Raw genomic sequence first — 24,592 nt, 5'->3', positions numbered from 1 at the left:
TGACGATTCTGACAAGCTTATTAGAGCTTTGAGACAGTAGGTGAGAAGAAAAGCATGAGATGGCTTGAACCTGGGCAACTAGGAGAGTGGAAACATCCTGCACAGAAATAGAGCTGTCAAAAGAAGACAACAGATATAAACTATGAGGCCTCAGGGACAGTGTGGGTAAGGAAGCTGAAGACTCAAAGAATCGGAGGTGCTAGGCATCCTCCAGGAGATGTGTGACAGCAACCTCTCAGGGAGAGAAGTCTGATCTAGAGAGATCCTAAATGAGGCTCTGAGAGTGAATTCCACGGAGAGAGTGGACTTTGCTATGGTTATAAAGTACACGGCTATCACGTGCTTAGGTTTCTAAACTTACCTCACCTTTAAGGTGCTTCTACCCTATTCCTAGATCTCCTTCTAGGAGAGAAACTCAAACAAAAGAAAGTTCTTATTGCTGATTCTTGGGTCTTCTCTTTAAGTGGACACTCAGGGAGATTTTAATTTTAGCTTTACCATTTTCTTTCTCAAGTTTACAAAGAGATAATTTTTTTAAAGAAAATTTCAGATACAATAATAAAAATTTAGTGAAATTAGCCATAATTTGTATATTCTTCAGAAACTATCTATAACTCAGACATGCTTGAATTTAACATTTAAGTAACAAAATAAAAACATGATTTGTAAAGAGGCAGAAAGCTATTCAACGCCCCCTATCCTGTGTTTCCTGAGTTGATGATAATAATGGTTAAATGATTTTAAATTGTAAAATACCAGCCCAATGAAAATCCAGCTAGACTAATTCAAACCATTCTGAGGACAGAGAACTGAGAAATTTAAATTGCAGCCTGCTCTTCCAATTTGATTAAACTAATGTAAAGATTATGTTTATATAAATAAATAATTAAATGAGGCATTGATAATATAAACAAAAATTAGAAAACAAAGTTTGCTAAAGAAACTCACAGCATGCATGACCATTAGTAGTAAAAGCTAAAATCAAGCAATGATTTTTAGACTTTAAAATGAAATACAATGTTAAACTAGAAAAGTGCAACCTACTTAGGAAGATTGTCAGGTATTTATAAAAGTTAAAAACTAGTGAAAAACTACTGCAAATATTTTCTACTCTCTATATTTTCTGATAGTCATTAAGGTCGATAAATAATTACCTTCAATAAAAGGAAAAAATACCTCTATTCAGAACAAGGGTGCAGAAACAAGAAAACACAACCTCAGTAATCTGAGAGCACAATCAAAAACAGAAATTACATTCTACCTACAAGGCAATAAATATTTACATGCAGGTGGAAGAAGTATCACCTTGGTCAGCAAATGAGAAGGTTTTCCTGCAATGTTTCTCAGAAGAAGGGAGGTTTCCCTGTCCAGATAGGAGTGCTTGTGCAGGAAAAGAGAGAAAAACAAAACAAAAAAAGGCAATAGAAGTCAGTGGAGGTTTCATGAGTTTAAAATATAAAGTAGACAAAGTAAGAATGATTCTCTACCATTAATTTCATATTTCACCTAAACTCAGTGAAATGTATCTAAATTTAAAAACAGAAAAAAAAAAAAGAAGAAGGGAAGGGAGAGACCCACCCGTGCCAAGAGTCACGCTCTAGCCCGCTCCTGATGGTCCCTCACTCTGGGAAAAGGGATCACACCCTGCAAAGATCATGGAGCAGCTTGTCTCCCAGGGCTGTGCTTTCGAGTGCTGTTCATGCAGCACAAAGAAGCAGGTGTCAAAGCCCAACGGCTAACCATATTTCTTCCTCTTGTTAAAGCCTATACAAGACCTATACAGCTTTAAATAGTGTAGCCTGAGAGAGGAGGAAAAAAAAAAACCACCTCAGTTTTAAAACTTCTGCAATTACTTCCGATCAGTGATAGCTACACCAAGAGGAAAAATGTTCATAAATATTTTGCCTAATGGTATAATGTTTTCAGTAAAATTTTATGAATTCACTTATTACATACTAATAGTACTGCACTGCCCAAGTAAAGGACTTGTAAACGAATGACATAAACAAAATATTATGAAGTGTTGCACCTTAAATTGGTTAAATTAATTTATATATTTTCATAAAAATGATTTGTGAATAACAGTCCCTAAGTGTCCTTTTCTCCTTTAAAATTGTTTCAGTATTGCAATCATATTTATTGAACTCACATAGTATAAATTGCAGCTTTTTTAATATATGTGTAATTCAGACTTGCTTATCCCTAAATAATTCTAAGTATTTTTTAATGTTATGTGGTTATTAACCATCATTTAAAACAATGCATGGCACAGCTTGTGGAATTATAGAAAATATTTCACAATATTATACTTTATAAATCTAAGTATATATCAAATTATTGTCAAGTTATTCTTGAGACACAAATTTTTGGAGAGAAAAATACTAAAGCAGCACCTACTCTCATAAAGCTCACTGTCACAGATAATACAATACACTACTTCAAAATTAAAATACTATTACAAAAAATAACATTAACTTAACTTTTACTTGTACCTATAGTATAGTTGGTTTGCTATATTGTATGTCATTGCCTGTGGGTTGTTTTTTTTTTAGTTCAAGATGAGCCTTACAAGCATACCTGCCCTTTCACCCACACCTAGGTGGTAAAAAAACAGCCAGAACCAAACCAAACACCCCAAGGTTTAAAACAAAAATTGAATATATTCATCAATATCAGCACTAACAAGGTCAAACAAGCACAAAGAAAATCATCTCTAAGCCTTCAATTACCTAGATGGTATAATCTCCTGAAGGTAAATATTAGTTGACTTGTCTATTAGAAAAACAGTAGATAAGCAAAATTTCTGCAAACTGAATTTAATTTGAGGTTAGCAATTAGCTAAGACCAGGAAGAATATTGAGAAGGACAACTAAAAAGACCAACTGTAACTTTCATTGCCCTTTTCCTATTCATTTTTTGTTATTCTCATATAGGGACAAAGACATATTATTATATCATTATGTAAAACATGTAGAAAATAATTTATTGAAAGCCTAGTCTTATTTATCTTACTCACAAAAATTACTTTCTCAGAGATGCCCAAAATGAGTAGAATATATCTATTCAGATAATTATTTTTCAAATTTTAAAAAAAATTTGCTTGAGGCCATCAAAACCAATTATTCTTTGGTAAATACAGTTCTGTGTGGGTATGAGTTGCTCAGTCATGTCTGATTCTTTGCAAGCCCATGGACTGTAGCCTGTCAGGCTCCTCTGTCCATGGAATTTCCCAGGCAAGCATACTGAAGTGGGTTGCCATTTCCTTCTCCAGGGGATCTTCCCCACCCAGGGATCGAACCCAGGTCTTCTATATTGTAGGTAGACACTTTACTGGCTGAGCCATCAGGGAAGCCCAAAATAAATAAAACTCTAGACATTAAATTCAAATTTAAACTTTAAAAAATGTCTTATAAAATTTACTCCATCTTCAAACTCAAATCACCTCAAGACTTCAAGTACTAAAAAAAAAATCCCCAAAATTATCTAATCAGATTTTATCTAACTGTATTTGTTTAGAGACCCTGAAGTAGAAGTTACTGATTTTAAAATACTGAAGGTTTAAATAAAATAATATTTATTGTGCATAATAATATTGTGCAAAAATGACATTCCTCAAAAATAAGGTTTAAATACTGAACGTTTAAAAAAAAAACAAAAGGAGAGAATCATGATTGGTGACCCCCAAGCAAGACACCTACTCTCATAAAGCTCACTGTGAGCATAGATGAACAAGATCATGAATCACGTGTTTGGGACAGGCATGTACTACTTAACTGCTAGCAGAGAGGGAGGTTAGGGCTCCATGTTCCCTCTAACTACAGGGATTGTAGCTGAAAAAAACAAAAATATAGAAACCAGAAGCAGCAAATGCCTTCGGTCAATAAATGCCTTCCTTTATCTATCTTCCCCTACTGGTGCCAGTCACACATGGCTGTAGAATTCCTCAGAATGGAGGTGGGGGTGGAGGGAGTTCTGGTTACTGGAGAAGGATGTGAGAGGGATGAGGAGAGCGGTGTTCAGTTGGAGGACTGAGAGAAGGGAAAGACACAGTGCTTTGGGCACATCACTGATTAGTCTCTGTCTTGGTACGTGTTGCTGGTAACAAAAATGCACACAGCTGCATGTAGGGCCTTCTTACCTTTTCTTTCATTCCCCACTAACGCAAAGTCTGCAGCCTGTTTTTAATTCATTAAAAATAGCCCATTTTCTTTATTAGCCCATTTTCTTTCTGTCTTTTATTCTCTCCATTTTTCATTTACTCAATTATGTATTCAATGTTGAGCCTGGAACCATGCCAGACACAGGAGATACAAAGGTACCCAAGACAGGCATTACCTGCTCTCACTGAGCTTAGCATCTAATAGGGAGGAAACTGACGACGACACTGCAGTGTGTAAGTGGTAGTAAGAGGCAGAGGCAGTGTCTAAACCAAATCAGAGGTTTCGCAAAGTACTTCTGAAAAGGCCTCAAGTCTCAAGTCCTGCAGGATGAGCAGGAGGCAGCTCCAAGGGCAGCGGAGGGCACAGACAGAGCAAACGGAGGTACCAGTGGCTCTCAGTGCTGGTGGTGCTTCCCTCTGGGAGGCATTTCAGGGGAAGCTGGGAATACTCTGGGCTGTCACAGTGAGGAGGAAGGGGCATTACTGGTATTTATGAGGAGGGAAGTCACAAATACTAGATGCCCTGCAAGCATGGAACAATGCCACAGAATTAACAACCAAAGTCCCATGTCACACATGACTTTGTAATGTCCTTATATGGAAAATCATACAGCTGGGAATTTCTGTTTATAACAATCTGAGTTTCAAACTCAATAACTCCATTTTACATATAAGCACAGAGTATTTCTGTGTAATTCTGATATTCAATGACTATTCCAGGAATGCTATTTACTTACCAGAAATTGAGGGAAGCCTGCACTTAATTCTGTTCAACATTTACCAAGAATTACTCATTACATTGGGAAATCATTTCACAAATGGAAAATCAGCTTGAAGTATAAAAAAATTTTGCCAATACCAAAACTGGTAGCATCAGTGTGCGCTCTGTCACATGCAAGTAAATGATAAGAGTTTTGAAACTGCTTTTAACAGAATTAAGAATTAAATACTAATAATGAAAAGAAACGAAAGGCTGAAATGTCACTGAGCTTCATTAACACAGATTGTGTTAAAATATTTCAATTGCTTGTCTTTCAGAGTTACTTAAAATACAGCACAATGAGAATCTATAATGTAAAAAGTCAAATGTAAAAATCATTTTATTACTACCTAACCCCATGCTACAAGGCAGAGAATAATTTTGTCACTATAGTTACAAATAAGAGTCATTAAATTTGCAAGAATTTTGCACTTCTTCATTTTCTTTTCTTTGGTAATATATAAATTATATCAGCACATTATTCCTACTTCATTTAAGGTTATTGCGCTTTTATTAGTTACTATATAGAGGTGTGTGTTTTGTCTGTTATTATGTGTCACAGTATGTTTTAATTCTGGGTCCACTCATATTTCTTTCTTTTTCCTGTAAAAATGACTTCTGATCTCCCTTTTCTTAAATCCAAGGTTCTTAATTGTAAGTAGGTGTAGGATTTGACTATTTTTTCATCGTGTCTTTTAATACAGTTTTTAAATGGCCAACCACTTAAAAATGAAAATATATAGATTAAAATATCATAAATTACTTTTGGCTATTTCTCCCTCATACTAGGTGATAGGGCATTAAAATCACTATAATGGGGGGGGGGTGTAGGTAAGTTATATTATTTATGAATTTCATTTGGGATAGTAAAGATAATGTTATAAATTATTTGTTAGAAGATACGGGTACTGGGGCTGAAAGCACTGGGCACTGCTGCCTGAGTGGAAGAGACGACAATGCAGATATGATTAGCAAGTGTGGCTGGTACTTTGGAGCTTAGGGGACAGGCCAGAGGTAAGGTTGGAGAAAGTTTTTCACTAAGCAGGATATAACCCAGTAGTGACTTGTGAAATCAGCTCACTGGGTTACTACCAGTATTTTTAAAGGACAGGAAGAGAGGGAGGAAGAGGGGAGAGGAGAGGTCAGAGGGAATCTTATTCAACTAGAGCGGGGGCGCGGGGGGGGGGGTGGAATTTTTTTTTTTTCCAATGCTTCATAGATGACCCTGAAAACAGCACTGTCTAATGGAAAAACAATACGAGCTACAAATATAAAATTTTCTAGTAACCACATTTTTTAAAAGAGTAAAAAGAAAATGGTGAAATATCAGCATCTTTTATTTATTTTCTTGTACTAAGTCTTTGAAGCCCAGCATGTATTTTTATCTTTATAGTGCATCTCCATTTGGATTAACATTTGGAGCATTCAATAGCTTCATCTGGCTAGTGGTCACCACATGGAACAGCACAGCTCTAAGCATCCAGGTTCGTTAATCAATGACCAAAGGAAACATTTTTAAAGAAATTAGGTTTCAGTTAAGTACTGGTGCAGAAGTCATACGCTTGATATCCCCATTCTAAAGAACAGTTAAATTTAGTAATATCTTGAGAAATTTACAGAAGCCCTTAGCTTAAGAACAAAACAGAAAGTATGTGGTTCAGGTTCCAATACAAAATTTCTCTATACCAGATACGCTATCACCAACATAATCTTACCATGAGTATTAATATTCAATGGTACTGTATCATATGGTTGTTCATGTTTCTGCTCATGTATTTTTTAAGCCTGGTTTAATTTTTATTCAAAAAATTGAGATATATGACAAGGTTTAACCATCAGGAGTTCTAAAGAATGCATTCCTCTTCACTGATACTTCAGTAGTCCCAATGGACATGATTACAGAACTTACAGGTGTCAGTTCAGCCTGTTCTTCTGTGAAGTCAATATGACGCTTGGCCTGCTTGCTGGGACATCTCAGAGAAATAGCATGCTGTGAAAATGCAGGAAGGAAGAAAATGATAGGTAAAGGAGGTGGAAAAGGGCAGTTCTCATTACCATGCAGGAAGAGAAAAGATCACTGAAATGAACTGTTGAAACAAAATAGTAATGAAAAGTTGCATGCACCGCATTGTATTGTGCAAAAATAGAAAAGGTAAGAACCTGATGATTCTAACCCTTTACAATTTAAAGGTAACCTCACTCTTCTTCTGGACACTAGAGCGCTATGGCAGAACTACCCAGAAATACCTTGTCCAGTACCAATTCCTACTTCTGAACTTCAAATGGGCCTTAACTGCTGTTTGGCAGTACTCGCTCTCTTCTCTCCTCTATCATTCCCTCTAAGCTTGTTCTAAGTAGTTTCCAAGTTCTTCAAGTTCCTGGTTTCACTCTTTCACCTCTTCATATGCCCTCACTTCCCTCCATTACTAAGGAAACCACACCAATCTATCGTGACAATCTTCATCTCTAAAAGGTATCCTACAGCTATGTCCATATTCTCATCCTTCTCTCCAGTTCCATGAGTTAATACCTGCTTCTCCCCTCCAAAGCTACACCATGTCCTAGATCCCACTCATTCCCCCTCTAATATCCCAGTCTCTGACACTCAACTGGTCCAGCTTATTGGGGGTGGGAAGGACAGAAAAATATTCTTTTGGGTACCCTCCTCTTGTTAAATTATTATTTTCTACTTTTTACTGCCAAGTTTTCTGAATTCAGCTGCAGTGTACCTCTTGCACTTATAATTCCCTGCAATCTCGCATCCACTTTTCTTCCCCAAAGTCTTCATCCTTTGAGTTGTAATGCGTCCTGTAATTCATTCTAAGTCATCAATGACCTTTTAACCAATGTTTCTGTCTTTCCTCTCATAGTACTTGCCTTACTGTACTAAAACTGCTTTGGGTGTCTGTTCTGACATCCCTCTCTCCATACAATAAATTATAATCTCATAAAGACACTGTGTATTATGTTCACAGTTTTATCCTTTACAGCCCAGGTACTCCAGCATTTATGGAATGTATGAATAGCTATTTCTTCTTGGCTTTCATGCCACAGGCTTGGCCAGACTAAGACTGATTTTGCTTTCCTCTCTCTACATTTTCTCACTCAACATATTCTATACCACTGTGTCAGTCACCACATCAATGGGAGGCCTATCAAATCTATATTGCCAATATCCTCATTCTTAGGAAATGAGTACTTTAAGTATTAACAGCTAAAAGGGCATGAAAATGCAACCAACTCTTAACTGGTTCAGGGGGAAAAATATATATATATATAAAATAATACAGTAAATGTGGCAAAATGTTAAATTACTGAACATGAGTAAGAGTTTCATGAGTTCTTTATACTATTTTTTCATATTTTTCTAAGTTTGACATTATCTCAAAATTAAAAGTTAAAAAATAAATCTATTCTCACTAGGCTCAGTCTCACAAGCTCCCATCATATTTCCAAATGCTTACTGGCAACTTAAAAAAAAATGATTATCTAAGGTGTTCAACAAGAGATGGTTACGTGCCATGTTAAACAGTATGATGGAACATTATTAGTTATTGAAATTCAACACATCCTTACCAAAAATGAATATGCACATGGGAAGTATCAAAGACAATGTGGACCAATTTTTAAATCTTTATTGAATTTGTTACAATATTGCTTGTTTTACATTTGTTTGCCTTTTTTTTTTTTTTTTTGACTAGGAGGCATATCTTAGCTGCCCGAGCAGGGATCGAACTTGTACCCCTTGCACTGGAAGGTGAAATCTTAACCACTGAACCACCAGGGAAGTCCCTAGTTTTTACTTTTTCTTTATCACTACTTTCATAAATCTAAAATCTGTGTTTAAAACACATATGTGAATGTGAAGGTCAACTCACATAAAGTTTGCTCTACACCGTCTCAGTTTCAAAAAGTTTCATTTGTTACAAAGCTATCATGTTCTCTATCAATCTCTCAAAAACTCCACAAATCTCTGCAAAGTAAGTTATGAATCACTACTTTCTTGAACTGAACCTATAACGTGTACCATTTATGAGCCAGAATCTTGTTGAGGAGGATGTATAGAAAAGCAGTGATCTGAAATATGAGCCAAAATCAAGAAATGAATGACCTTCTATCAGAGTCATGGTTACAAAATACAACATTTTCTTTTGGTAGCTAACACTTCAAATAACAACTGGAAGTTTGTGAACACATATTAATGTTTCAATAAAACAGATTTACATCCATCTTGTACTGAGGTTATGTGCTCTTCACAAATATTAAAAATAAATATAGCATGACGGTTACAAATCCAGACCCTTATGGGGTGGCCAGAGTGCCTGGGTTCAAGCCCCAGCTCAGTAATTTCCTGGCAATATGACTCTGGGCTTATTATTTAACCTGTTTGCTCATGTGTGAAATGGTGTAAAGACAGCATTTATCTCCAAATGTTACTATAAAAATTAAAGGAGTAATAATAACACTATTATTAGAAGAAGAATGGGAAACCACCAGCCATCATTTGAATTTTATGTAAACCTCAATTCATTTAGATTACAGCTAGTTTATGGTTGTTAAAATTTTAACAACATATTCAGGAATATACTAAAACACCACCAGATGGGGATGTTACTACATAAATCTCTTTGCCTTTTCTCTACTGCCCATGTAGTTCTGTCTCTAGGCTTGGATCTAAGACGCACTGGCTGGTCTAGCCTTGTATAGATTCTCCTTCAATTTTATGATGAAGTAGCAAGGTAATGCTAATGCTGTAGGAGCTCTACAACCAGACTGCCTGGGTTCAAATCCTTGGGAAAGTTACCTAGTCACTTTCTGCTTTAGTTTCTTTCATTGTAAAATAGTGGTGAAAGTGAAAGAAAGTGAAAGTCTCTCAGTCAAGTGAAAGTCTCTCAGTCAAGTGAAAGTCTCTCAGTCGTTTCCGACTCTTTGCGACCCCGTGGATTGTAGCCCACCAGGCTCCTCCGTCCATGGGATTCTCCAGGAAAGAATACTGGAGTGGGTTGCCATTTCCTTCTCCAGGGGATCTTCCTGACCCAGGGATTGAACCCAAGTCTCCTGCATTGCAGGCAGATGCTTTAACCTCTGAGCCACCAGGGAATGGTACCTATTCTCAAGGCTCTGTACAAACTCAGTGTTAAGACATGTAAAGCACCATGCCCAGCAAAGAATAAGCAATAACACAGTAGCTGATATTATTTTCTATTTCCCCTCCTCTTCTCTTTATTCCTCTCCTAGATATTTAACTGGCCATTATATAGCCAGTACAAGGTTCTTTACCAGCTCTCCCAACACAAAACAAAACAGACTTAAAACCAAATAAGAATGCTTTTTCGCTTTCAGGTATCTAAGAAATCCACAAAACAAGGATCAGGGCATATATGCCAGTGTTGACTGGGTGGTGTTTGTACATATCCCTCTATTACCTTCCTAGGCCAGTGAAATCTAGAATTAAAACACCAAGTTGGTACATGTGGATAAATTTCAGTGAGATGCAGCAACATAGCCATTAGAATTTTAGGAGAAACGTAGTTGTAATAAATAGTAACTCCAATCTTTCAGATACACAGGCCTCTTAAAATTTCAGAAAGCCCTGAGCTCCCATCTAGTTATTATCTCAGAGCAAAACGTTGCTTTCTGAGAATAACTTGGGACCTCTATGCCAATGCCACCTGTTATTACAACAAACACAACTGCTGTTTTCTTTCCAATATCTCAAGATTTCTGCACACATTTATTCTTGAAATAGTTCTGGAAAGTGAAAGAAGTAAAGGAATTACACTGAAGCCATCATATGCTATGTTGCATATCACGTTATTAACATACTGGTATATCCACAGAGATTTCATTAAAAAAAAAACTCTATACACATGAGGGGAAAAAAAACCCACAACATTGAAAAGCTTTAGTAGCTCAAATATTTAGGAATTTTTCCTATCAAAATATTTACAATACATCATCAAATATTCTTAAGGATTCAGCAAAACTTTTTGAACCTACCATAAGCTTCAGTAAATGTTTCTAAAAGCACTGTCATTTTAAAAATATATTTTTGTGTATAAGATTCCAAATTCAGAGGAATTGTTAGTTTAAATCCCACCAGAAAATAAATATATAGGTATATTATAGCACTAACCTTTTATCAGTAAACTCTACTTTATATAAAACTTATAACATGCAATTACTATTTAAATTTGCAAACTGCTGTCTTATTAAAAAGTATTGCTTTATCTTTTAATGTGAATAAAAGTACCAGTAAGTCAACTGTAACATTTATTTCACGTTGCTATAGAGTCTTTATTAGAATTTACTTCAGCTACAATGAATTCTAAATTTAAAAACAGCAATGGATTTCATAAGAATACTAAAATTATTCTGTAATTCACTTTAATGTTTATCCATAAACATATTTTTATGCTAAATCAAACATTCAGGAAATAATCATTTTTGATGATCAGCTTCACTTTATTTCTAAGAAACTGATAAAAGCTGGGAGGCAAATGTTATAGTTTTGGAATTCAAAAACAGACTTCCCAGTTATTTGACCTACTTAATCCCCTCTTTGGAATAATGCCCCTACCAAAGGGATAGTTGGAGGCTTAAATGAAATAACATATGTGAAGTGCCTGAAAGCACAGTATTTCAACAAAAGTCAAGAAAGAGAAAGGCAAGAGAAAAAGACTTCCTCTTCCTGGTGTGAAATTATACTATGCCTAGCCCTGTTGGCTTCAGAGAGCAAGGAGGTAGAAAGAAAAGCTATAAAATTACTTTGTTTTCAGATGGGCGGTTTGAATACCCACATCCCCAAGATGCAATAGTACCAATCTCAAATTGATTTTTCTAACTGGTATTAGCGTCACTAAACTTCAGTGAGAGTAACTATTCTGTCCTAGGTTTCTTTAGAACAGGTATAATTACTGCCTCTGAAGAACTTAGAGGTGTCTAAAAAAAAGTTTCACTGTCAGATTTTCATATGCTACTTCACCTGAAGCACTCTGTCTGACCATCTTGAAAGAAAACTGCTGATAATTTTAGAGTACAGAACTTCTAGACAATGATGGATTGAACACATGCATATATTTAAATGCTTGTTCAAAAATGTGATTGCTTCTCTTTTGAGCCAAATAATGTTCTAGGTGCTAAAGATACATTAGGAATCATTGAAAATTCCTCTCCTCATGGAGCTTACATTCAAGTGCAAAAGACAGACAAGCAACATTTTTAGAGTAAAACAAAGTCAAATATATAGTATTCTAAATGGTGATAAACAGAAAAATAAAGCAGAAAAGGGAGATAACAGGCTTCCTTGGGGGTCCAATGGCTGGAAATCCACCTGCCAAGGCAGGGAACACAGATTCGGTCCCTGGTCTGGGAAGATCCCACACACTGTGGGGCAGTTAAGCCCTCCACAACTCCTGAGCCCCGTGCCTAGAGCCTGTGCTCTGAGTCACCACAACGAGAAGTCCACACACCACAACAAAGCGTAGCCCCTGCTTGCTCCAACTAGAGAACAGACGAGCACAGCAACGAAGACCCCATGCAGCCATAAATAAATAAAAAAATTTTTAAGAAAAGGGAGGTAAGTAAGTACTCACAGGATGGAGGAAGAAGAATTCATTTAAAACAGGGTGATCACAGAAGGCCTCACTGGAAAAGTGACATGTGAGCAAACTCCTGAAGGCAGTAAAGGGGTACTGTCCTGAGGAAGCGTATCCAGGCGGGGGGTGGGGAGTGGCAGGTAAAAGGGCTCTGAAGCAGGCTCTGACTACTGGCAAAGAACTGACAGAGCAAGAGAGGGAGGGAAGAAAGGAATGTAGGGGCAAGCCACAGAAAGCCGATCTGGTAAGGCCCTCCAAGGATTTGGATTTGAAAACACGTAAGATACAAAGCCTTGGGGTTTGAAAACAGGAGGCGCAAGATCTGACTTACCTTTAATAGAACCACTCAGGGCTGCCATGCGGATAACAGACTATTAAAGGAATGGTGAACACAGAAGACTAGTTGTGTGTCTCAAGACAATGTTGGCTTGATGGCAGTGAAGGTGGTGGGAAGTGATCAAGTCTGGATATATTCTGAAGTTAGGGCAACAAAATTGGCTGCTGGATTGGAAGGAGGATGGGGAATAAAAGAGATAAAGACTCCAAGCATTTTGCTGATAAACTGGAAGGACATAATAGCCATTAACTGAGATGGAGAAGACTGTGGGAGGAATAAGTTTGGGAGAAAAGATCAGGACTTCAGTTTTAGACCAGTTAAATCTGAGTTACTTTTCAGATGACCAAATAGAGGTGTCAAATAGATGACCAAATAGATTAGAAAGAGGATGCATGAGCCGGGAGTTCAGGGAGAGACACTGGCTAAAGAAACCTGTATTCCCTTGAATCTACAGATGATTTAATGCCGGTCCTTTCTTGATCTTTATCAGAAACTGTCAACAGACAGCTTTGCACAACCCGGTGTTACTGCCATATTGCTGACAATGAGTGATAGATGCTAACTGACTTTTGAACATGGCTTCTCAACCTTGATGGTATTTTGGGTCAGATAATTTTGTTGTGGGGGCTGTCCTATTGTAGGATTTTAGCAGAATCCCTGGCCTCTGTTTACTGGACATCAGTACCACCCTTCTATCACTGATGACCAAAAGTGTCTCCAGACATTTCTGAGTGTCTCCTGGGGGACAAACTAGGTTCTAGTTGAGAACCATTTTTATACAGGGATTAGGATGTAAGGGGGGTTAGTGTACCTTAAATAAATGAGATGGGGATTAAAACTGGGGAGTTGTCAGTGTGTAAGATCACCAAAGGAGTAGACAGAGAGAAGGGCAGTCTGATGCCTGCACCCTGGGGCACTCCACGGCTAAGAGACTACAGGCAGGAGCAGACTGTGAATGGCCAATGAGGCAGTTCTACTCCCTCCACAAATCCTGCTAAAACAAAGAAAAAGGATTGTTGTTGCTGTTGTGTTAAAGACAAACTCATGAGAAGACATGGCAAAAATCTGGAAGCTAGAAGCATCTGGTTGAGTGTACACAACTCAGCATGCCCAAGGAAAGCTGAATGCTAAGCCAAAACTGGAGAAAAGCAGAGAAGCACCCCAATTTACATTTTGTAACCTCAAAGCGAAGCAGCAGAAGTGAAGGTGGGACTAAAAGCAGGATTGGCTGAAAGCATATTTAAGAAAGCAGTTAACTCCCAGATTTTTTCTGCCACCAGCAGTGGTCTCAGGTTCACACTGATACTCAATCATAGGACCAAGAGACTGCAGCTTGGCACCAGGCTCACTTAGTTCTGCAGAAAGACAATGTGCCAGCATGCAACACTGCTGTCTTCAGAAGGGACTTACACAACCCATCAGGGGCCTTTATGGACCCACCACTGTAAGAGAAAGAGGTCATGAGAATAAGCACAGGCATCACCCTGGCTAGGGAAACTTCACACTCCACAGGAAGCAGCCGTGCATTCTGACAGCCAGTGTGTGTAGATTCCAGAGCTGCTGGAGGCATATGTTCATGCTCACTTATAAGAGTCACACACTGCACACCATGATCAAGCATAGTGTCTTTTCATAGGCTTCTAGAGTTCACTCAGTCTTCCTAGTCCATATGCAATCACCAATCAGGGTCAAATTACAATAAACAATATTACTGGGATACATTCTATATTTATTAATCAAGTTTCTAGTAAAAGAATGCCAGGAAAAGGAAAATCCAAGGTTATTTCCCATGGAAAAAAAAGGCTCAGATCTGCTATTGTTAAACCTTTCTATTTAACACAGTGATTCTCAAATGGGGGCAATTTTGCCTCCAGGGAACATGTACCAATGTCTGGAGACTTTATAATTAGAGGGACGTATGCAGTTACGGCAGGCTTCCCTGGTGGCTCAGAAGGCAAAGCATCTATTTGCCTGCAATGTGAGAGACCTGGGTTTGATCCCTGGGGTGGGAAGACCCCCTGGAGGAGGGCATGGCAACCCACTCCAGTGTTCTCGCCTGGAGAATCCCCATGGAACGAGGAACCTGGCAGGCTACAGTCTGTGGGGCTGCAAAGAGTCAGACACAACTGAGCTTCTAAGCACAGCTCAGCACAGCACATGCAATTCTGACACCTAGCAGATAGGTGCCAGGATGCCACTAAACATTCTACAAATGCACAGGAGAGCTCCCTACCACAAACAATTATCTGGCCCAGGACGTGAATAGTGATGATGGGTGAGAAACCCTGACCTGGTACGACTAAGTGGAAGGTCGTGTTGAGGACCATCCATATCCCATGCCTTCTTTCCCAATGGGCTGTAAAGCCCTGACAACAAAGTGCATGCCCTCCAGGCAGGGGACTGGAAGAGTCTTCCGTGGAGCACCTTACCCACCTGAGAGAAAAGACCTAAGAATGATGATACTAGAATAAAGATTTCAAAAGACAAAAAAAAATTTTAAGATGAAATTAATAAACACCAATTTTATTCAAACCAAATAAAAGATTTAATCAGCTGGGACAAAGTTTGGAGTTGAAATAGTGATAAGCATACAAAAAACTATTTTAAATTTTAAAGAATTCCAGGAAAAGCAAAATGTAATGTCCCCAAAAGGAAATGTAATAAAAGTATATTCAGTTTAGTAGTGAACTGCAAGTATACCAGTCATGATAATATAAACACTGAATAGTTACCCAACCAAAATAAATTGGAAGGGGAGGGGAGAAAAGAGGGGAACTGTCTAAGGAGCGCTATATCTTAATTAGGTACATCCTCATTTTCCAGAGTGAGAAGTCAGTAATATAAACAACTGAAGAAAAAAAAAATCAAGATACAGCAATATAACTGTGGATTTAATGACAGGGAAATACACCACGAATCAGCTGGGAGAGCAGAAAGCGCTTCTCCCGGGGGACAGAATACAGCACGCATGCGTGCCACGTGCAGCGGGTTGTTTTTTTTTTTTTTTTTGGTAACAAGTCTCTTTAGAACTTCATGACTCTTTAACTCCATGCATGAAAAACTAAAGTATTTTTTTAAAAACTGTATTTGAGTCTGGTGACAATTTAATACATGGGGTTGGGATCTAGTAAGCCTCCTTCAGTTTTCTTGGCTTGAATCTGAACAGACTAGATTCAGAAAAAAAGTATACTGAAACAAGTTCCAGATTTGTTAAACCACTTTTCTACCCATCTTGGCAAGGCAAAAAAAACAGGCTGATGGAAAAAACTTTAACTCCTTTCCTTGTTTTTTCCTGGCTTACTCACCAAATTTTACATTAGGTCTTATCTTAAATTATTATATCATTATACACTGGCATCCTTGCCCATGGATACCACTCGATACCATGTGAAGTGTTTGCTAGGAGAAGACTTCACTTTTTACTTTATTTGCTCTTCAACTATTACTTACAACAAATGTGCTTTTACTGAGGGAACTTTTATAACGAATGTATTTTACAGATGGAAACATACACCAAGATTCTTAATTAGCTCATAATCTGCCCTCATGCCTCTTGACCCAACTCAAAATAATATGATTGAAAAGAAAGAACATACAAAACACAGAATAAACAAGAAAGCACATCTCTAATAAAATATTACTCATATCCCAAAAGGTAAGTCTAAAAGATATAAGTGATGCTAAGGAGCTGGTGCTAAGAATAATGCTCAGGTTTCACAATGGAGAAAGCAGTTTTCTACAGAATATAAACCATTTAGGAAAGTTTCATTAAATAAACAAAAATTTATTCTTTGATATAATTTGCTAACTTCCTTTACAAGCAACAAAACTCAAATTTATCTTCAAATTATCATGATTCATGCTTCTTCTGTGCTCTACAAACGCCCACAGTGAAGCTAGGTAAATGAGTGGATACCAAGAGTTAGTGACTGATAGAAACTGACCAACTAAATTAAATCAATGTAACAGATCCAAATTTTGAATTCTCTGTAAGTCCTTAAACAATGTTTTGTAAGATTTTAATTTAGTACTGATTAATACAAATTATTTTACTCTATTAGAGAGCACTGTAGATATACACTGAACAGAAGGCTGGTTTTATTCTGCCTCATCCATTTTCTTTTTTCTTGCTGCTACCTTATAACAAAATTGCTTTCTTCTTGATGAACAAAACTCAGTTTAAAAAATTCTCCTTTATCAAGCTCAGCTTTTGCTAAACTTATTTCATCACAAATCCATTCCTTATCCTCACCTCCATCATATCAGAAAAACTTCATCTTTTAAAATCTGTTCATGTCTATTATATCACTTTTGACACTCTGAACCACAGTATGAAGAAGGCAGACTATGTACTATTAGTTCCACTTTACTTATGAGAAATTGAGGTTCACAAGACTGAATAACTCATTTAGGACCAATGGGTAGTGAGACACTTGGAACCAAGTTTTCTGACTCCAAGTCCAGTGGTTTTTTCCACCACACTACACCAACTCTTTGATACTAAAATGGAGTAAACGCTGAGAACTTATAATCTAGGAGAACTATAATGGGGATATAAGCGATTTTCTCAAGTGGCCATTTTATAATAAACATATTAAAAAGCAATCATCAGATTAATAGCTATCATAATTTTGTAAAATATGAAATATAAATCACATTTCAAGCTTCTTAATCATATGATACAACTGAAATTAATTTAAGGACTTTAAATAGTCATAAAGACTAAAACCAAAGAAACTAAATTTTTTCTTAATCATCTTTGTGACACTGCTGTATCTGGTAATACATTCTTCTATAGTCTGATTTTAAAACTTAGCTCAGAAGTATTTCTGATAAATTTTAAGTGTAGGAGAAAAACAAGAAAGTTTATTAGAACAGGATGGAAAAAATACCATTGCCTCCTTAATACTGAAATAACCGGGAAGAAAGTTTCATCCACTTACCTCAGTAATTGGCTGCCCCTGATGTGTCAAATCCAGTTCTTGAGGGCGTGCTACTTTATCAATATCCAAAGAGTCCATGCTGGAGGTTGCAGAGGTGATGCTTGAACGAGAGGAGTTACTAATAGAGCGTACTTCGGCATCACTCACTGTGCCCGCTGACGCTGTTCTCCTGTGCTGATTAGTTACTAATGGCTTGGTATCTTCTAGTACAGACTGCTGAGCAGCCTCATCCATGCTCAAGGAGGCCTGTTCTAACTGTGCGGTGATGTCATCCAGGGAGTAGTTGGCATGAGACGGTTTAGTTATCCTATTAGACGAAGAAGACAGTCCTTTCAAGGTGCCATGTTTTGATGTATGTCGGCTAGCGGGTAACTTCTGAATGGCCTTTGTTTCTGTGATTTGACGCTTAGTATTTCCAGCACCGATACTGCTGAGCTCCTGCTCTATTGAGCAAAGATCGGCCATTAGGGCATCCAGATCCACAGTTTCTCCCTGATTCAGAGCTTCTGCAATGTTTCCAGAACACAATGAATTAGAATTTACACATTCTACTATAAATCAGTCAACAAATGCAGGAGGAAAAGCAAAAAATACATAAAAAAATAAAAATCACCCCATTGGGGATAAAACCCATCAAATACCACAGTTTTAACAGTTTTTTGTTCATTTTAAACTCCAAGAGAAAATTTCAGAAGCAAAGAGTCCATCTTTTAAGATTTGTGGTAATCAATAGAGAATAAAATTATGAGTTAAAAGATTTAAAAAAAAAGAAAAATTTTATACTGTTCTATTAACCACATCCCTCATGCAAGTTTTCACCAGAGGCTCTAAATGTTAATATGACCATAGCCCTGGTAGAAATGTTAATACCTAAAGATCTTAGGGCACAAAAAGAAAAATGTTAAGACCTAAAAAAATTACAGATTGAAATGTCAGCTCCACTAGGTATAGTTCATTAAATAAAGGCCAGAAGGGCTAATTTTTAAATTAATAACAAGTAATTTCACTGGACTTTATCCCACTGCAAATATAATAACACAATTAAGTTTGTTGTAGGATTCCATGTGAGGATATACTTTGTCAATTACTAATAATTAGGAAACTATCTTAGTTATATTCGTTAGTTTTTTCTCTGATCATCTGAATTAGTAATAAAACGCACAAATCAAGAAATATAAGAACTCTGTTGTTATGCATATATAGTTTTTATATTGAGCTATTTGGAATTGTTGCTGTATTATTTTTACATTATATAACTTAACATACTATTTTACATTTCATTTTCAATTACATCTTACCATTCAAGTTGTATATGGAGAAGCGATAAGAAAAGTTGGCCATGTTTGTTTCCTGGCGAAGAGGAGATCTTTTTATTGGTTCCATGGGCTTGTCAGAATCCAAACTCTTTTTAAAAAGAAAGTTTAATGAGTCATATTAAATTCAGGTCTCAATTATAAAAGATGAATAAAGTTTATTCTATGATTAAGTTAACTGTCATATAATAGTTAATAAAATCAAAGTTCTTCTAAGTATTAGCCTTGAGGAAAAGCATAATTGGTTTTCACATCATTTTGGTTATAGTTTTTTCAGTTTTTAGATATATGCTTACTTAAGGCACTTGACACAGTCATAGTTCAGAGTGAATTTCTTCCCAAATACAATGAGTATAGTGGCTGAGCTCATTTTACATAAATTCACTATACAATAAGGTAGGTACATGGATATGGGATGTGAGGATAAGAAATAAAAAGGAATCATGTAGAGAATTTTGTTATCTCTTTCCTCAAAGGAATTTGTTTTTGGTCCAACTTAACCACATTCTTAGAATGAAATACTCTGAAGATAAGGCACAATTCTGGACTCAAAACTACGAGAGCCACAATCTTAACAGAAAGTGGCTATAACTTCAAATAATGATAGAATATCCTGTTCTTTTCATGTTCTATCAAGGTGAGTGTAAACTATAACCCAGCTATACTGCCTGTGCTAAGTCTACAATTATATTCTGCACTTTAGGGTAGGGTGTTTTGTAAGTTAACTCACCACCTCTTTAAATGCCCTTTTTTTCTCTCCAACCTTTCTACAATAAGGAAAATAAGGTGGTTACAACAAAGAAATTCAGGGAAAGGGTCAGTAGTTATTCAGTGTCTTTTTAACTAAATATGCAAATATCAGGATTAGTCTTTCAAATTTTTAATTTCTCTAATTATCAAATAGATTTCAAATGAAAAAGAATGTTGAACAATCTTTTTGTAGAATCACAGAATTAGATAGAGTGCTATCTTTTTTATTCATTTGTTTCAACTGAATCCATTTAGATAGTGTCTATCCAGTTTTTAAAGCTATCATCTGAAGGAGATCCACAAATGTTCAGTGCTTTATTTCAAAGTTTAATGAAACAGCTAGGAAATTCTTCTTTAACCTCAAACCTAATTTTTCCACTACAAGTTAAGGCCTAATTTCTCCTTCTCTCAGTGGAAATGAAGAGTGATAGGTAGGTAATGTTTTCAGTAAAACCTGAAGATAAATTTAGGACATATTAAAAGTCAATCTATTTATCAGTTCAAATAAACAAATACTTATTATAATTATCTGCTGTGTCCATGGTGCTGGAGCAGAAAGGGAAATGATAGGAAATATTCCTTGATGCCAAGAAATAGGTACTCTAGTGGAGTGGGTTTTTTTTACCTTTTTTATTTTTTCGGTGGGGGTGAGGTGGTGGTGGTGGAATTGGGTTGGGAGTGGATGTCATTGAGAATACGATAAAAGCCATGCAACTTCTTGCAGAAAAATGCAAATACATACAAAATTTTACAAACAATTTCAGAAGATTCAACAACCACTAGAAACTTAAAAATGACTTAATATAAAGTTGAAAATCCATTAACATTATATGATACAGGTGCATGGATGACTGTGGTGAACTAAAATAATCAATTCTGAAGTTTTAGCCACTAACTTAGTAAAATATTTTTTGAAAATTTCCAAAGTGTTAAAAAGTAACTTTCTAGCAGTGAGGGACGGGGCTTCCCAGGTGGCACTAATGGTAAAGAACCTGCCTGACAAAGACAATGTAGGAGATGTAAGAGACTCAGGTTCGATCCCTGGGTCAGGAAGATACCCTGGAGGAGGAAATGGCAACCCACTCAAGTATTCTTCCTGGAGAATTCCATGGACAGAGGAGCCTGGCAGACTACAGTCCATGGGGTTGCAAAGAGTCAGACAAGACTGAAGTGACTTAGCATGCACGCACAGCAGTAAGCGATATTCTCCAACAGTTTTAACCTGTTTTCTCTGTAAGACAGCTTCATACATAAAAAAGGATGGTCAAAGCATTAATTTAGGACCCAACATTTCTGATGAATGGCTCTTACATGTGCATGTCAGGGAATTTAAAATATACAGAAGGTTTACACAAATATGCATAAGATTTTCCTGTCTTCAGTAGAAACGTTACCTACAGTGGGGCAGCATCAAGTCTACTTCACCTAGAGTGGCCAGGCTTCTGTCTGCCTGTCTTTCCTCTTTTTTGGCCGTCCCCCAAGGATGGACAATAAAACACACAATCAAGGAAACCCCTGGGAGTTCCCTGGGTGCCTAGTGTTAGGATTCCAGGCTTTCACTGCTGTGGCCCAGGTTCAATCCCTGCTCAGGGAACTAAGATCCTGCCAGCTGTGCAGCATAGCCAAAAACAAACAAACAAAATGGAAACCCCACCACGACAACTGGCTCTCACATACTTTCCTTCATTATTATTTTCTATTTCCTCTACTTTACTTCCTCAGCACAGAACTGCATAGCCTAGTCATCATCTCTTTGCCAAAAATCACTTCTTCTTCTTTTTTTTTTTTTAATTAAGAATTAAACTAAAATGGTTTGGTAACTACAGAAGAAAAGAGCTTTATCACCACAAACGTTATTTCTCCTGACTGGAGACGAAGAGAATGACCTTATGAAATCCTGTGCTGTGCTGGTTGTGCTTAGTCGTCAGTCGTGTCTGACTCTTTGCAACCCCACGGACTGTAGCCCGCCAGGATCCTCTGTCCGTGGGATTCTCCAGGCAAGAATACTGGAGTGGGTTGCAATGCCCTCCTCCAGGGGATCTTCCCAACCCAGGGATCAAACTCAGGTCTCTAGTATTGCAGGCGGATTCTCTACCATCTGAGCCACCAGGGAAGCCCAAGAATACTAGAGTGGGTAGCCTATCCCTTCTCCAGGGGATATTCCTGACCCAGGAATCGAACTGGGATCTCCTGCATTGCAGGAAGATTCTTTACCAGCTGAGCTACCAGAGCAGCCCTAGTAAGAGTGAAAGCGTTCTTCTCAAAACTCATCATTAACAGGTTATGGTCACAAACATGTCTGCCTTTCAAAATGATCTAACAAGAATTACAAGAACAGTTTCTCAGTTTCAATTCCAGAACGATATGGAAAGATACAGAAAAAAACTGGTACTTTAAGTTTCCACTTTACCATCTACTCTTTACTGGTTAACGAATTTCATACTTAAGCAATTTAAACAAAAGTTCTTCCCAGAGATATTAGTTAAGGGTGAATGAAATAAGTCTTGTTCTAACGTTTTCATTGTTGTAAAGTTGTGTGCATGCTCATTCATGCTGATTTTGTGACCCTATGGACTACAGCCTGCCAGGCTCCTCTGTCCATGGGGTTTTCCAGGCAAGAGTACTGGAGCAGGCTACCATTTTTTACTCCAGGGGAATCTTCCCAACTCAGGGATCAAACCTACATCTCCTGCTCCATCTCCTGTGTGTCCTGCATTGTCAGGCGGATTCTTTACCACTGAGCCACCTGGGAAACCCGTCATAAAGTTAAAGTTGTTTAATACAGTTAACTATCTTCATATATATTGAATATAATCTATTAACCAGGGTAGTAATAGTATATGCTTTTATTCTAAAAAGTGACATTGTTTAGAGCACAAAATAATTCTTTAAAAAACAAAGATCCAATAAAAGAAAATGAAAAAACTTTGCCACTGTTTTAAAATAAAGCCAGGGATGAAACTCTGTCAGTATTCTGGGATCATGTAATAGAAAATACCTGCATGTGAGGATATCATTTATGTTGCAAAATGTGTTCAATCCACTAAGTTACGAAATAGGATTTGCTAAAATTTAGATTTTTATATTTTAGGCTTTAAAACTTTTTAGCCAGCAACTCAATTTATAAAACAGATTTTAGAAATCCCTCTAGATACACAGAACTTCTGTCAAAAGCATTAAAAAAAAACCTCCTTAAAATAACCACAGAAGAGAGTATCTTGTGTTCCTAGAGTTACTATTCATCTACTTGTTAATGTTTTTAACAAGTAAAAACATTACTTTTTCTCTTTATAGCAGTATTTTAAAACATAACTTATGTTCATATCCTGAGGTCTACACAGTAAAATTTGAACACACAGTGGTGACTTAAAATTCTCAACCACTTTTTCAAGCACTGTTTCTAACCTGAGTGAGTTTGTCTAGCTCCCCTAGCCAGGCTCCAAACATTTTGTCTAGGTCCTGATCTTCCTTGTCACTGTCTTCTTCCGCACCATGGTCAATCTCTTCATCCGACAGCTGCTCCATCTGAAATACAGATACATGTATAAAGAACAATTATACGATAAACTTGAAAAATCATGCAATTTACGTTCTGATATATATTCAAACCTTGAAAACCAAGGACTATATTATAAAAGGAAACTGGAAGTCATAAATGGAGATAAGGTTGACAAGTGAGTAGAAATGAGCAATTAAGTCTCAAATTTTTAGGAAAACAAATTATCAGATAATACTTTGGCCACCTGATGCGAAGAGCTGACTCATTTGAAAAGTGATGCTGGGAAAGATTGAGGGCAGGAGGAGAAGGGGACGACAGAGGATGAGATGGTTGGATGGCATCACCAACTCAATGGACATGGGTTTGGGTGGACTCCGGGAGTTAGTGATGGACAGGGAGGCCTGGCGTGCTGCAATTCATGGTGTCGCAAAGAGTCGGACGCGACTGAACTGAACTGAATCAGAAGTAATGATTTTTAAATCACAAACCACTTCCATTAATCAGAGGATATTACAGCAGTACAGTTCTCTCTACTAATAGATCTTGCAACACACCAAATAGCACAGAAAAATAATTTCAGATGACTTTAATAAGTTATTATCTTACTTATTCTGTAAAAATCCATTCAAATAAGTATATATCTCATCCAAAAAGCACTTCAGAGAAAAGACAACGCAAAATCTTGAATCTATTAATAGTTCAGTTTGTTGAATTTGTTCTTCATTCTATCTTATCCTTCCTTTCTAACCATTTGTCTTTTACTTCCTTCCCTATCAGTCCCTGAAAAATTCAAGGAACTAAAACTCAAATAGAAAACTTCAGAAAACTAGAATTGAAAACATTTAATTCATATACAAAACTTTTAAGTTCCCTGAAAGAAGAGATATTTTCTTTTTTCCCATTAATAAAATGGTATCTGACATGGAATTTGCATATTATTTTGTGAAAGGAGGAAAAGTTATATAAAGCAAAGATCAATGACTGACCAGATACTTAAAATTCTTTAAGATTCATCTGATTAATATAAAATATTTCATTATTGAAGGCTCTAAGAAATCTTCAGTAACATTTAAGCTTTTTTTAAAATCAACATATCCCATATTTACTTGACCACATTATCTTTTCCTTCTATTTGGAGTAATACCTATTAACTTTCTAGAGACATAATGAATATCTTCATTGTACATGCCATACTCTTGACTCACATTTATGAAGACACACATTTTGTTCCAG

General features: G+C 36.9%; 1 protein-coding gene across 2 annotated transcripts in view; it reads right to left on the bottom strand.

Annotated features, from left to right (window-relative positions):
• RAPH1 (Ras association (RalGDS/AF-6) and pleckstrin homology domains 1) overlaps positions 1-23,620 on the bottom strand; it is a 62,143-nt gene extending 38,523 nt beyond the window's left edge. Inside the window, exons 1-5 of one of the 2 annotated variants that reach the window (XM_040228732.1) lie at positions 23,266-23,385; positions 19,096-19,201; positions 17,798-18,303; positions 6,829-6,909; positions 1,306-1,380 (exon numbers count right to left, since the gene is read on the bottom strand). In XM_040228732.1, coding sequence (XP_040084666.1) covers positions 1,306-1,380; positions 6,829-6,909; positions 17,798-18,303; positions 19,096-19,201; positions 23,266-23,385 — 888 coding nt within the window. Of the gene's footprint in view, positions 1-1,305; positions 1,381-6,828; positions 6,910-17,797; positions 18,304-19,095; positions 19,202-23,265 lie in introns of both variants that reach the window. The other variant, XM_040228733.1, reaches the window with a different exon arrangement.
• Positions 23,621-24,592: the final 972 nt, after the last annotated feature.

The sequence above is a fragment of the Oryx dammah genome, unplaced genomic scaffold, assembly GCF_014754425.2.
Source record: "Oryx dammah isolate SB20612 unplaced genomic scaffold, SCBI_Odam_1.1 HiC_scaffold_27, whole genome shotgun sequence".
NCBI classification, from domain to species: Eukaryota; Metazoa; Chordata; class Mammalia; order Artiodactyla; family Bovidae; genus Oryx; species Oryx dammah.
This window is presented reverse-complemented; position numbering and strand designations above follow the sequence as displayed.